Source organism: Accipiter gentilis, chromosome 5, assembly GCF_929443795.1.
Source record: "Accipiter gentilis chromosome 5, bAccGen1.1, whole genome shotgun sequence".
Taxonomy (NCBI): domain Eukaryota; kingdom Metazoa; phylum Chordata; class Aves; order Accipitriformes; family Accipitridae; genus Astur; species Astur gentilis.
In genome coordinates this window covers 9,434,949-9,450,508 of record NC_064884.1, presented here as the reverse complement: position 1 = coordinate 9,450,508, position 15,560 = coordinate 9,434,949, and the positions used below count along the sequence as shown (strand labels likewise).

At 42.0% G+C, this 15,560-nt stretch overlaps 1 protein-coding gene across 1 annotated transcript in view; it reads right to left on the bottom strand.

Annotated features, from left to right (window-relative positions):
* The window catches only part of KIZ (kizuna centrosomal protein), a 52,026-nt gene that overhangs the window by 14,837 nt on the left and 21,629 nt on the right, over positions 1 to 15,560 (bottom strand). The window contains exons 7-11 of the mRNA XM_049801135.1: positions 12,221 to 12,355; positions 10,896 to 11,060; positions 9,425 to 9,575; positions 5,707 to 5,866; positions 4,627 to 4,707 (exon numbers count right to left, since the gene is read on the bottom strand). Of these exons, the coding sequence (XP_049657092.1) occupies positions 4,627 to 4,707; positions 5,707 to 5,866; positions 9,425 to 9,575; positions 10,896 to 11,060; positions 12,221 to 12,355 (692 nt within the window). The remainder of the gene's footprint in view (positions 1 to 4,626; positions 4,708 to 5,706; positions 5,867 to 9,424; positions 9,576 to 10,895; positions 11,061 to 12,220; positions 12,356 to 15,560) is intronic.

The following is a 15,560-nucleotide window of genomic DNA, read 5'->3' as shown; positions in this document are numbered from 1 at the left end:
CCACTCAAAAGCTATAAAGAGCTATCATCCATTATTTCCAATAACAATCAATAATCCTGTATGCAAACGGAGGTAGTTGGAGGCCAAAAGACCCCAGTGCTTTCGCAGACTCAACCCAGACACGTGTCCACATCCTCCTCCCATATGCAAGTGAGAACCTACACCAAAAGGAACTTAGCTTTTTCTGTGTGCTTTTATCACCAATAAAATAGTTAGCAGTTTGGGTATTTCAGCTGTCACTAGACTTCAAAGTCAATAATGCCTTGAAAGGAATATTATCAGGATCAGCTGAGCCTGCAAGCTGTGTAGCTTTACAGTTACCTTGGCAATAGTTACTGCATCCACATTCAGAAGTCCTGGTAGGTCTGGGCTGCCATACTGCTAGGTCCTGCACCAAAATAGAAAACTAACAATAGTTCCTGCCCAGAACAACTTTAAATCTAAACAAGCTCCTCCACCACAATAACACTAATTACTGCGCTTGCTGACAATCTACAAAGAGCTACGCAGGATTAAAGGTGGGCTGTCAGCCACCATGCCACTGCCAGCACACCAATGGCCGCTGTGCACACCTCTGCCTTGGGACCAGAGGTGTGAGTCCTGGCTGTATGCGGGCCCTTATACACATTGATTGCCCTTGCAATAAAGCAAAAAACTTGCATACAGAGAGAAGATAAAGGCTACCTGCAAATCTGATAAAAGGATGTGCTCTTTGGAGAGCAAACAGACAGAAAAAAAAAAATCTCCAAATTAAAACCTGAGCAGAACAATGCAGTAGCCAGTATCCAGAAGTAGGTCAAATACCAACAAATATCTCCCCTCTTCCTTTAAATGAAAAAGATGATAAATCCTCTTATCATAATAATATACCAACATACGATGCTATCCTTTCAAGAGCAGACACTTGGATGACCAGTGAACTTGGGAAATATCAGTGGAGCAAGCCATCCAGTGAGAATACTCCTAGAAGCTTCTGCCTCTGTTTAAAGATGGAAGAAGAATTTTCACCCAGAATTCATAACTATAAAAAGACTCTGAGGTCTTTCAGGAACTTAAGTTGAGCAGCATAAAATATCACCTACTGGAATACATAATCCAAACTAATTTAAGCAAAACGTACAATCTAACGCTGTCCCAAGGTAGTTCTGTCAGACGACAACAGCAGCAGCAATTAATCACGTACAAATGAACTTTTTCATAACAGCAGTTGTGAATGGGTTGATATCAAATAAAGCAAAAAGTTGGGTAGACTTATTAACGCCTTTATTAGTGCACTCCAAGTGGAAGCTCGGGAACCTTTTAACTTGAAGCTCAAAGGAGGACCTGTGAGGAAGGACGCGTGGGTGTGGGAGAAGTGTTGGCAGGATTATTGGCTCATTAAAGGTGACCTAAAAAGGAAAGGAGAATTTCATTTGTGCCCTTTCATGTTCTCTTATCATATATAAAGAAGGGCTAATTTTTTTTTTCTTAAGAGGGTTTTCCCTCCTTATTTCTACTTTAGAGATTTTATACCTGGAGAGTAGCTGGAAGGTGACATTCAAGATGTTGTGAAAGTGAAGCCTGATGAATGGAGAAGTAACGCCTTTTTTATTCAAATGCTTTATAGCTTTAATGTCTATTTAAATCAAAGACATAAATGAAGGGTAGAGAGAATCTGGTTTTGGTAAAGATTTAACAAACCTGCCCCTTCAATAAAACCAGCAGTTTCCTGCTCATAAATGAGACTCTTGAACAGTCATCCAGCAAAACAAGAAATAATGGGTTTTATCCTTTCTTTTTAATCTGGCATTATTCGCATACCTCAGGAACAGCAAAAAAGCTGAACAATTTATTTTACATATCTTCCCACGACAAAAAAACAAAGCATCCATGAAGAAAATGAGAACGAATCCACATATCCTCCTCTATCCTCATATAACCTGGTAAAAAATGAGATTGCTCTTAATAGCTAACTCCTCTCTGGGTGAGACCATACACAAAATACAATCCTTTTAAAGTCAATTACCACAACACAGCCTTCCACAAGCTTAGGAAAGAAACCATCTTCATGCTACGAGCTACATTGCCCCCATGCCCCCAGGTGACTATGGCTTTGCAAAGCTCATGTGGCCTGCCAGGGATGGGAACAGCTCAGCAGATGTTTCAGTCCAAGCCTCTCTTTAGAAGAGCTCTGGGTGAAGTCTCATGAGCAGTTTCAGGCTGTCCCTAAGGGACATCCAAAACCATGCCAGCTCTGACTCTAAAGCCCTTTCCCCAAAGCCACACAGCTGTCTCCTTCCTCCCCTACAGGCATTAAAAATATACAAATATTTCCGGAATATTTAAAGAATATTAAAACAAATAAATATTTTTGTTCTTTTTTTCTGTAACAGAAGAAAAATAAACCCAAACTATAGAAGTATTCGTAAAGTGCCATCACAGAAAACTGCTTGGAAGCATGTCCACCCAGCTCTCACAACGAAGTCCATCAAAACTTGGAAGCCTTGGGGCTTTTAGTGTTTCAAACCAACACTTAAAGCCCTTAAAGAATTCAGCAAGTACTGAAAAAACCCCAAAATTTGTATCCCTTAAGCTTAGAAAAAGTTGTACAGCAAAACGATCGCGTACAGAATGGACATTAAATACCAGGCCATCTAAAAACACAGAGCCAAACCCTCAAACAAGTCATTTGAACCCAAGAGACAACGCACAGAAATGCTGTCTCTGTTTTAGGCACAGAACAATTTCAGAGCTCCAGGGCCGCAATCTACAGCAAATAATGATGAGCAAAAAATGAAAAAAGCGACAGGCTGGAAGGGCGAGGAGCCAGAAGAGAACAAGAAGCCCAGAGAAGATCATGGGCTGAAGATGAATCGCATCTGAAAGGAGCAACTTTGCTTTCAAGTGAGATATGAAAAGCCTCACTCCTAGAGACAATGCAACCGCTGGATACTGGAAACACGCTGCAACAAAACAGTAACTAAAGCAGACTCAGAAAGAACAGATTTTAAACTGAAGTTACCGGTTTCAGTGTTTAGGTTACGGAGAGTTTCTCAGCAGTTTTACAAATAGAAAGGATTAGTATTTGCATGCCTATTCAGTGAGAAAGCTACAGGAGAAGTAGGAAAGGGGGATGTCCATTGTGGCTTAGCTTTTGACTAACTGACATCTAACACAGCAACCAGCAGCACACACCATCAAGGTCCCCAGCAGGAAAAACTGCAATAGAGAATTCCCTGACAAATTTGTATGCAAAATCATAGCTAAAACTAGTACTGGCAAGTCATAAAATTCAGGGTGGGGAAAAGCAAACCAAAACCATTGGCAGCTATGGAGAACCAAACTCAAGAGCCGGTATGCTCTTTTAAAAAAAAAAAAAGTATAAGTGATGGCATTAGTTGGAGGGAGTCACTGTTCCTGACATTGTTCTTGCTGGCACTCTCTGCAGTTTAGGGAACTTAAACCCCAACCCTCAAATTTGAATCCTCTTAAGTTAAACAAAATCGAACCAAACCCAAGATTTGCAAAATTTTAGATTAATTTTCAAATGAGAAATGTGTTTTGTTTCATGAAAAAGATTTAAGTGGCTTTTAATTCCTCTGAAAATTAATGCAATTCATGTTTTAAAATACACTGCCACCTGTGACTGAAGGACAGTTTAAGAAGCAGGAAAATAGAAAGCATTCTACTCTCTAGAAAAAAAATAAAATCTAAGTTTTATTGGGCTAACATAGGAATATTATTGCTGCAGTATAATTCAGGAGTACAAGAAGCACATTTTTATATTTCAGCTGCAAATTAGGCTCAAAAAGCAGCAGAGGAAAACCTCTATAGAGAAATGAATTGCCCTCCGAAAGACAGGCTATTTTGAAGCCGTAAAAGAGCAGAAAAGCAACAGCGAGTGTTGCATAAGCAGATGCCCTCGCACCTTTCTGTCGGAGTACACACCTGCATAAATAAATATTTAGCCAAACATCAAAATTTATAAGGAAGCAGCCCACGACTTCACAAAATCAGGCAAAAGCAAATTGAGACTCATTGCAAAGAGCCCTGCCCTGAATACTAATGTGTTATTGATACCCCAGGACCGAAAAGCAGCAACATCTCAGGATCCTAAGCAAGCCTCATACATCTGCTGCGGGAGGATCTGAACACGTCTTGATAAAGCCTTATTGCTAAAAATTTTGTGTTATCAGTCAGCTTTTGTAACAGAGACGAAGGCAAGGCTTCCTGGCTAGCAGGGTTTTTCCCTGCGCTTATTCTAATGATACACATTCAATTACTCAAGAAAAGAAAAGAATCAAATCAGAAACATCTGTAGTTTGCCATATAATTACTGGATCTTCCCCATGGAGACTGACCTTTGTAACACTGATACCGGGACCTGAAAGGCTAAATGACAGGATATTCACATGGTTTAAATGTATAACATGATTACAAGGAATTAAATAGGCGCTGTTATTTTCCATCTTGGTTTATGTTAACATGAGCGTGGACTTTATGATCTTACGTTTAATCTTTGCGCTCAGTATGTAGTAGCTGAATTTACTCACTATTAGTGGACCCAAACCACTAAAATGCCATGTTTTGATTATATAATAAAGTTGAATACTGGATTTGAGGTTAATATGCAGCCATTACTTTTACCTGTAATAGGAATCTTTTCAACCGTGCTTTCTTCCTTGCTCTCATCTTCACACCAGCTTGTGACTTCTGGATGTGAACACACTATAATGAAACACATTTCAAAGTCGCAGTGATCAGACTGGTTTGTTTGCTTTTAAGCCCTACTCCCTTTAATTTCTCACTTTTGTTATCTCTTGTTTATTGATCTAAACTATCCATTACCGTTCTTAAAAGAGGTGCCTACTGTGAACTTTCCTCGCATGCGAGGCTACCCTGCCTCTCTGTAGCTTCCAGAGAAAAGGACAAGCTAACCAAATGTCTTAAATAATTTAAGACCCAATGGGATTTAGGAAACAAACAACCCACAGTAACTCTGCGATCTCGTCCAGCAGCCCGACAGCAGCAACGTATATCATACCGACCACAGAAAATTAGTTTAAATCAAAGTCTCCGTCTCCTCAGCGGATAAAAGTCGCGTGAATTTAGGAGGCCTAAAGCAGTTTGTTTACATTTGTTGTGTAAAGAGCATTGCAACCTAATTGCCTGTCTCTTCCGGACTTTGATGTAAGGGATGCTCTGAGAGCAGACTGAGCAAGTTGCCGTTGCCGGTTATTACACCGGACTAATATATTACTTCCTTATCTAAAGAAATTAACTGGGTTTTCACAAACATATTCACCTTCTAAGCTCTCAAATGGCACCATACACCTTTCTCAGCATGAACCCTTTTATTTTTGAAAATCTATTCTGCCGTCTGACTTTATAATCAAAGGCAACAAATATACGCTACAATTTCTAAATGGCAGATATTTTTTTAAACACATGCACACCTATAGATCCATTTTTAATAACTGCCACAAGGCTTGCTTTTCTCCTCCTGCAGAAAAAAATAGCCACAATAGGCATCACTCATTTTAAGAAGTAACAAGAATGACAAAAGATACTGAGATATTTAGGAAAATCCTCCAAAGTTCATGACAAATACACATTAATTTGCCAATCACTATAATGCAGTCCCCTGCAGATTTAGATAGAAAATACATACATACAGAGAAGGACACTAACTTCAAGCGCACAGCTGGACCTTTTAACACTTGTTACCTTGTCCTCCTGTGCCAGCGAGCCGGGGAGCGCGTTTCGCCTGCTTCATTTCCCTGCCGTCGTTTGGGATCGATGGCAAGCTGTAAGATGATTCATTACTCTGAATAGATGACCTATCCCCACACTCTTCTGGAAGGGCCTCTCTCAACACCGGTAGAGCCTGCAGCATTAAAAAAATAAAAATAGCCGCAGCCCTATTATCCTTCGTCTGGAGCATTTTCCAACATACATTTAGGCTAATCTATACTTCACGGTGTAATCTGTTTCCAGGGTGTTTTTGTTAGATGTTAAATTACCTCTGAGTTAAATCGTCGCTAGCTCAGGAATTGCATTCTGCCTTGAAGTAACACAAACTTTGAATTATTCTTTTAATCACTAGGTTTTCTGGACATTCTCAGTATTCCCTGCCTCATGCATTCAGGGTAAGCAAAACAGGAGGGTGTATCAAATACGCTGCAACAGCAACAGACTAAGAAGAAATCTCTCCATTTCAGGCACACAGCAGTAAGGCAAGTTAACCCACAGCGTTGGCAAAAGCCTGCAGCTTAAAACACCACCAAGACTGATGAACCCAAAGGCAGAGAACCTGATCCACAGCTTGCCCGAGCTAGCCTCAGCCACGCACGGTTCTGATTTTAATCTGTACTACTGCTACACGTTCATGAAGTTTGTTCTCTCCTGCCTGTGTGTGCAGCCCTCTGCAGCAGCACTATTCAGACCTCCATAGTTAAACATATTTTTGATGCAAAAAATTAAGCTGGAAGCCAGTACCTTTATAGGGAGCTGAACATACCATAAATATGGCTGAGTTAAAAGCAGGCTGAAAATAAAGCAAGCGCTTCTTAGGTTATCATCCACCTGTGTTAAAAGTGCTGCATGTGGCTTTTTATAAAGCTCTTTCTGAGAGCAGGAGAAATCATCCTTCCTGGCACTTATTATTTCACACAGAGCAGCAAAGGCTTTTTGGGCATCCTTCCTATCTCTTCTTGACTTGTAGGGTGTTCCTCTTGGTTTTATTTTGTAACACAAAATATGGACTTGAGTCTTTAAAATCTACTAGATTTTCTGCTCTAATTATCTAATTATTTAATAAAACAATTGTTTAATAAAACAATAAGCCTTCAGCAATGAGGGCAAACATCTCAGAGAGAACTCCAGGTTTTGTAACTTGTATGTATTGACCTGAGAGTATGGAACGGCTTCAAGCCCAAGCATGTTGGACTCATGAGAAAATTTTGTTCTCCTGTATCTGCCCCCTCCTCATTAATCCGTATTTACTCAGGAGCCCAGAACAGCAACTTTTCAGCCTTAAGCAAATGGCTCACCAAATTTTTTTTCTGGAAGTCTCCATACAAAACCAATGCGAGCAAGCTACTACTTCATTGAAAAAATGCAGATTTCGAGTCTTGTTTTCTTAATGTAAAGAATGCCTTAAATTACAGGCAGGATCAGGAAATCTTTACTATTGAAATAAATTAATTCCCATGTAGCAGTTTATCTCAGTGTGGATTTCTCACACCAGAAGTACTTCGTTTACCTTTCTGAAGTATCATTTAACATCCAAATAAGCATGAATCATCACCACCAAATATAAGCAATCAATGTAAACTCTAAACCCATAATTAATCCAGGCAGAAGGAAGGGTCCCACCAGGAGAACCAAAGCTTGGCGTTCAGAGTCACGGGGACTAAGGCAACTTCAGGGTGGCCAACATCTCCATCTGGGTGTGAAGGCATCTAACACGCTGCATGAGCCACATGGGTCTTATTCTTACAGGAGTGTAACTTGTTTGAAAAAGGCATTCAAGTCCCCAGCCTTCACAACCAAGAGACTATCCCACTGCCCAGAAAAGGTGTTCCTACCACGCTAGCTCCTTATGGCTGTCCCATGTCCACAGGAACAATACCCAGTTTTCTTAAGAGGGGTAAAGGGAGAGATCCGTGAGAGAAGAGAAAAACTGATAGTAAGACGTAAGAGAATAGAAGACAGATGTAATTTAGTGATAAGAGATGAGGAGAAGACAGGCAGGTGGACATACAGACTCTGTGGACCACTGGAATGGGTGACATGATGAAAGCACTGAGGGAGAAGGTGGACCTGCTGCTGGTCATCACCAAACCTCCATGGAGCATAAATGCTGATGGGGATGGAGCTGGCAGACTTGACAGGTCTCTTTGTATGGTCAAGAGCTCAAAGCTCCCTCCTGCACCTCCACTCTGCTGCCTGGCTGCACACTACCATCATCCAGTGGGGTTCTTGACAGATCTTCAAGCCCTCAGAGAAAGAAGTTGTCAACATGGGCAAAAAATTCAAACTTTGGAGGCGTAAATATTTAAGATCCTTAGGTGCAGATTGCTTATGAGTTCACTACTACATTATATACATCTTTATCATAAAGCAGCTGTTCCCTGTACATGCATGTTGTGTAATTTATATTGATCCTGTTCTGTGCAACCTGCTTGGAAATAAGGTGTTTCAAAGTAGGGGATGCATCTTGGCATTACATTTAATTGACTAGATCCACTTAATAGGTAATATAAATGCTAAATGCATATGCGTGGGCTACAGTAATACGTAGCAATAAATAGATTATTACTGCCTATATTCACCCACAAAGTTTGTGTTATTGAGCTTTGACTTTGTAAAAGTTTTTACATGGAATTATAAATTTATGTACAGTATTTGTTTATCTCTCACCAACGCATTCCTTGTTCATCTCTTCTACTTGACTGAATGTTTTAAGGACAGAATACAAATTACTTACCCAAATATAGAAAAAGAAGTTATCCTGGCTATAGGTGAAAGCGTACAACTGACTAAAATATTGCATCTTCATTATTTGTTTCAAATCTATTAAAACTAGAATATAGCAAAGCAGTTCAAACTGCTTTTTAATTTCTCATTAAAAATCAGAGGAAAAATATTTTTTGCAAATATTTTTTGGAGCAGGGCACTGGGCCAACTTGTTACCAGCAGGCTGCCTGGCAGACCTCCCGCTTCCCACCCCAGGGGCAGTGCAGAAGCAGCTGGGACGTCACCCCAGTGCCAGAGTCCCAGTGCTCCTGGCACGGCTGCAGCCCCAGTGCTGGAGGCCACAGGGATCAAAGCCTTGCCCTCCCTGCACAGCTGGCTGCTCTGGGTTTGCAGCGAAAGAGGTCAGGGCACTCACAGGTCTACTAAACACCAACTTTTTTTTTTTTTTTTTAAAAGAGTTAGTTCATAACCTTTTACATTAACGTTTAAAAAAATGAGCACACTACTGTTTGTAAAATGCACTGCGTATTCAGTGTACTAAACATAACTTTTTTTAAAAAAAATTAAAATACATAATTCATGATAAAAAGCTACTAAGCCACAGAGAAAGACAGATGATATAAGCCTTGTGATAAATTTGCACCACAGCAAATGGTGAGCTTGTTTAAATAACTGGTTTAAAGGGTGGAAAATAGACACCCTCCTGGAGACCTTAAAGAGACTGTTTTCTTCAAGGGATGAAGTGCTGTATGTGTTTGCACTGAGACAACTGTAGAACCTGTATTCTCTCCTTAGCCACCTCCTAACCATCTCCAAGGCTGATTAATGAATGCAGACTGCTTGTAGTTCCCTTTAAAGCCCACGCACCAGATCACTTTAGCAGCACAGGGCCTGTCTCACCTTAACAGTGCAAATTAGTCTCTAGGTGTCATTGATTTAGGTATTATTAGATGCAAGTGCCAACCTGGCTGTCCTGCGCCTTCTTGCTGGAAACCAGCAATCTTTCAAACATCTCTGCCACTTCTTCCGTGAGCTGAACCTGGTGCTTTTTCAAGAACAAGGCATGGTTGCTCAAGCAAGTCCGCAGCATGTCCACGTCCCGCTGCTGGTCTGGGCTGAGAAACAAACCCAAGCACCATTAGTAGGACACCCTGCATACATGAGACTCCCACAGGTGCGACGCTACTCATTTATCTGGATAAGTGGGTCAACATACAGTGGGAAAAGCATCACACATTTTGTCCTTAATTCCCACTTTTAATTTTAAAAATGTCTAAGTGGAAAATGCAAGAAGTCACTTGTGACTTCTGCAAATGTGGGGAGGACAGGCAGGGGTGATCACTGTCGTGTCTGTCCCCGGGTCCGTCCTGAGACTCGGGATCGGGAGACATTAAACCTTTTCTGCAGCCCCTAGTCTCAGCCTTGGGCAGACCTCACTTACTCCATCAGGCACTCTGCTGAGCACCCACTTCCCCAGGCTCGTCTTTTTTTTTTTTTTCCCCAGAATTCTTTTTATTATTTTTGAGCAAAAGTGCCTTTTCTTTTAACGCAGAAAATATAAATACTTCAATCTTGTTTGCCAAAGATGTTTGTTTTTCCAGTTGCTCCAATGAAGTTCCACAGAGGAGTGAATTCCAATTAACTCTACAAGTGTTTGTCCCTAAGAAACCATTCAGGAAATACAACAACATATTAGTGCTTGCAGGCATATCAGCCTCGAAAGGAGAACCAGGTATAGTTAAATAGACCATTCTTCAGTGCTCACAAGTGCCCCGATCCTGCTAACACTTGAGCATTGCTGAGCCTGTAACAGGGAAGAAGGTCTAGACAGAAGCTAAGTAAGAAAGAATGGAAATTGTTTTCATTACTGTACTAAAGAGACCTTAAAAAAAAATAAATCAATTCTCACTTGTCCTTGTGGCATACGCACAGGAAAGAAAAAAAACCATTTTGAATAACTGTGGTTTATTGTTTTTAAAGGCTATATGCATGTTCTGCTTCACAGAAAAATAATTTGCTTTTCAAAATTACATTCCCCATCCTTACGTGCCTGAGACTTGCGTTGAAGATCACAGAAATTACTGGCTAAGAGGTCTCTGAAGTTAATGTTTCCTTCCCTGCTGGAGCAGCCTGGGGTGGGAGATGCTATGGACTGGGCAAGATGGTGGGACTTGGCCCCAGAGCTGCCCCATGGTGTAAGATTCACCGTCAGTGAATGAAAAAGAAAATAAATTAATTTGCTTAATGTTGTCATTTCAAGTCGCGTGCCTGCTGCAAAGATGCATTAAGATCAGCATTTGGATGTCTTTATTCTCCAGTGCAATCAAAGTCTGGCCCCAGGTCTGCTTTCTTTGCACCAGAGAGGCAGAGCAGACTTGGGGAGGAAAGAAAAGAACATTAATCACACCCACACGCAAGTTTTGTGTCTGCGATACCTGGTTTGCTTTTCATCCACCGCTCTACCTTCAGCGTCGAGTGTCTTCTCAGGTAGGAGGCATCCATTCAGCATGCTCTGTAATAAAGCCTGAAGCTGATGAAGGACAACTGCTTCGCATGCTTCAAGGTCGTCTTCTTTCAGACTGCTGGCCCAATTACAAAAGCTACAAAATAAAGCAGGTATCACATGCAATGTTTATTTAAAGCCCAGAGAACCAGTATTGGTTTGAAGGCAGAATCTGTAACACTTCTCCTGGCTAATGGGATAACCGGTGGGACAGCCCGGAGGAACAAACATCTGTGATGCTCTCTGCAAAAGATATGGAACAGGACAGGAAGCTCAAACCCAGCGCTTAGAAAATGCCAGGTTTCATCTCACAGCTTCGCTTTTTGACAGGGAGGGAGGAACCTGCACATGTCCACTCGGTGAAACTGCTTCTTGGCCAGGCAGCCTCAGCCATGCCGTGGCCAAAGCAGTCATGTCGCAGGAACCCATCTCCAGCGGTAGGCTGCAGGGGCCAGGTTGGTTTGGCAACCCTTCCCCTTAATTCCCTAGAAATCCTCTAACCATCAAGTGCTTGGAAGAATCCTAGTTTATGGAGGCTGACATGTAATTTTAAGTGAAATTCCAAAGCCTTTCCTGGTTCTTGTAATTAAGAGCCTGTGCTGTGCAGAGACAGTGAGGGCTCTGTGAACCCGGTTTTGTTAACACATGGGTTTTGGTGATTCTCTTTGCTGTTTTACCTCGAAGAAGAAATTATTTTTCTGGTTATTGTTGTCTACCTCAATAAATCATATCAGCATTACTAGCTAAGGGGATGCTGTCACTCTTGGAAATAAGTATTTACTTCACCTAAGGGACGTGCGGAACAAGGCTGCAAAAAGCGCTACATTTAGGAAAGAGTATTTGTTGGGAGTAATTTGCTTATGTGATTCTGAGTGCCATATTTCAGCTCTCCGATGACATTAAAACAGCAGAAGAGGAGGAAGGCCTCTTGGCAACTAGCAACGTTTGTTTGCAGGAGCCCGCTTGTTCTTTGCACTGGCCATTTGTCACCGCAAGAGCGAGGACCCCGGCTCAAATCTCAACAGGCTCCTCCAAAGCTGCTCGGTAACAGCCTCTCGCCATTGCTCACCTGAATTCAATTAGAAGCATGTGAGCAATCAACAACAAAATTATTACAAGCATTACACTGGATGTACAGCAGCAAGCAAACAAGAATACAGGGGATGGGGTTAAGGCACAGGCAGCACTGCCTGCCTCCCTGGTTCCTGCCTGCAAGAGCAGTGGAGGGGAAGCAGCTCACAGGGAAACGGCACTAACCTGGGCAGCTCCGCTGTCCCCATCATCCCCATGCACCTGCCCTGGTACAGCACCCGGTGCTGGGGGCTTGTCCTCACCACCACATCTTCTATCAGCTGCAGCGCACAGGAGAGTCCCGCCAGCATCCCGCAGTGCCTGCGGACAGACAGCAAACAGGGCTTGAAAAGACCCGAGCTGTGACAGGTATTTTCAACGCATTCCCATCACACCAGCCGGAAAAATAAACACCCTCATTTTAGCTTTTCAAAGTAAACAACAGCAAAAATCATGTTGCTTGAGCTCTGTAGGAAGACAAAAAAGCACATGAGCAAACAAACCATCCAAAAATCAGCCAGGGCCTGAGACACTGCATTGAAATTACCCCTGCGCTGAGTAGTTTAATTCCTTCACCTCCACAATTGAAATAAATCTGGTGACCACCTACAGGTATGGGGACATAACTGGGACCTCAGAGGGGTTTTGATGAAGCTGCACCTCTATAATGATGCAAATTAGGACTTAAACATTGAAACAATACAGCAGGCTAATCCTTGAACAGAGGTGTAAATGGCTATTCAGGTCCAAGCCGGCTGCCTGCTTTGTTGGGGACTTTCCAGGCCAGGTCTCCACCAGCAATGCCCCAGCTGGTCCTGTGCCTGCAGAACTCCACAGGCAAAATACAGACTTTTTAAAAATATTTTTTTTCCATATGTAGAAGCTGACATATTTATACAGTTAACCTTAGTTTATGCTCCCTCAAGTGAAAAGCTCTGTGCACAAAAAACTTGCATCATTTTTGCAATCATGTTAAGCTGTACCAAAAGTTGTGTTTTCCATTGGACTGTTGGGCAACAGTGAACAATTAAGTGGGAGCTGCCGTGCATTTAGTCGAGTTTCCTAGACATTTAATAAGCAAAACAATACCAGGGAGATCACATATGCAGTTAAACAGTGCTTTTTCTTTCGCCCCGGTCTTACAAACCCTGTATTTTAGCGGCCGGCTCGTTTCCCATTGTTTTCCTCCCGCTGGGTGGTCCTTCCAGGGTGCCACTCGAGAGGGATACAATAATAAAAAGGGAAGGGGAAGGAAGGGACACCAACATAAAGAAAAACAAAATGTATGACAATCTGCAGCAGGCTACGGATCAGAGGTCAGCAAACAAGAGGTCCTTCTCTTTTACAGGTTGCTTCCTGGAAACAGTCTGATTAAGCTGACAGCTTGAATTATGTGTTACATTTTGTAATGCACAATCCATCTGTGCTAAGTCCTCTTCAATGCAGCTGAAGCAGCACAGGCATAAGCTCTGCCTTTTTCCACCCCCTCAGCACAGCCCTTAAAATAGTCATCATCTTTCTCTGCACTAATTCTCAGAGATCCTCTCCCCCCCCTGCCACTCCCCGGGTTTAAGTCCTTAAAGAAAGGGCCGGGTGCTGTAAGGAATGGTAAGAGGATACAGAGCCTTTCACCTCCGGTTCAGCAGCTCAGACCGGCAACAAGCAGCTGAGGACCAGAGCTATCGGGTGGCTTCACCTGGCAGGAGGGGAGATTGAGTGCTTCTAAGGTGCTGCTCAAACAAGCCAGGCAAGCCCCCACTGACCAGCGGGCTCCTGGGCTGCGAGACGAAAATACACAGCCCAGGCTGTCACGTGGGCCTGAGCTCGCACGATGAGCCTGAAAACACATATTTACAGCCTCTGATCAATGCAGCCACCCAGCAGTGCTCAGAAACACAGAAGTTATTTGCCAAAAATCATAATTTTTAATAACTGAGGTAGCAAAATTCCAGCACCCTACTGTGAACTGCAAGGAAGGTGCAAGGCTTATGCTAAATAAACTTTCGTAGCAACATCACCTTTATTTAACAACTCGATGTCATCATGATAACCATTCTTCTAGCTGTTTTACCCAAAGGTAAAATACAACCTGCAAAAACACTTACTGCGGGGGGGAAACCCCCCCAAAACTTTTAAAAAAGGGAATGGCATCCCTGCAGTAAGGTGGGAAAGGCATTTTCTCCAAAAATGTAAACTTGTGACTTCCTGACAGGCAACAATGATTTTGTTTTGCCTCTCAAATAAGCTGTGGTCTCTAAGCTGTGGTCTCTGCATGTGAGAGCTCCTTTCAACTCCATCTCCTGTACTAATTTCAAATAATACACCAAAAGTGTACGAATGGCCCAAGGACGACAGGGGAGGGAATGGTACTTCGTTCGGATGCCACAGCAGCGACACTGCTGCATTGGGAAAGTCCAAGCTACAGATATCTTAATTTAAAATGATAAATATGCAGTTTTGCATAATTTCAGCATATTTCTTCAGCCAGCATAGGACTTTCACTGGAGAAAAACACAGGGACTGAAGGGACATCACAAGACCTGTGATATTATGCATTTTGTGAATCTGTGGCATGATATATTCAGACCAAAAAAGTTGCATTCTCATAGTTTGTGTAATCTCTAGAATTTAAATTCATGCACTAATTAACTTGGAAATTTTTCCCCCAAGATTTTCAGCTCATGAATTATTTTGCAAGACTTGAGCATGCACACTACGTTTCACATGCATTGGAAAGATGGACTTGGAAGGCACACCTGGTTATAAGCACAACAACGGAAAGGCTACTTATCCCTCCATGAGATCTTCCATGCCTGCCGGTTTTGAAATTTTATCTGCGTTTTAATTTTCAGGTAAAACAAATTAAGATTTGTATCTTTTCTGCAGAAACAGCTAACAGTGGCAATCCCACTTCCATGGCCTTGAGAAACAGAGGTATTCAGCTTGGCATAATGCGAGAGGAAACCTCCACGTTCTGGTTTCAGTTGTGCTCCGCAGATAATGCGAGCAGTGAAACCTTTCGTATAATTTAGCTAGGCTTCAAGAGCATTGCACAATATTTTCATCAGTTCGTGAACAGCGAGGCATCACTAGCATCGACGGGGAGAGAACAAAAGGTTAAATTACCATCGCTCAGCTATGACTTCTCTAGCAAAGGCAGGCACTCTATGCAACTTCCCTACAAAGTGTTATGATTAACAGGTGTTATACAAAAGAAAAACTGGGTAAAAGCTATTTAGATGTAAATTAGATGATGTTTCCATAGCAAGCAACAGTCTGATGCAAGTGTGAAATGATAAAGTTACATAAGTGTATACTGATGGCCACTAGTTTCTGCTCAACTGCCATATATTAAAATACAAACTAATATTGAAATCAGTACCTAAGACAATGCGACCATGAATGTAGGAAGAATAGATGCGTTAAGCAGATTAAAAAGCTGCAAATGACCAAAAAAAGAAAAAATAAACAAAACAAACAGCCAGCAAAAGAGTACTTGCTCTCCAGGGGTAGAAACGCTGGTTTC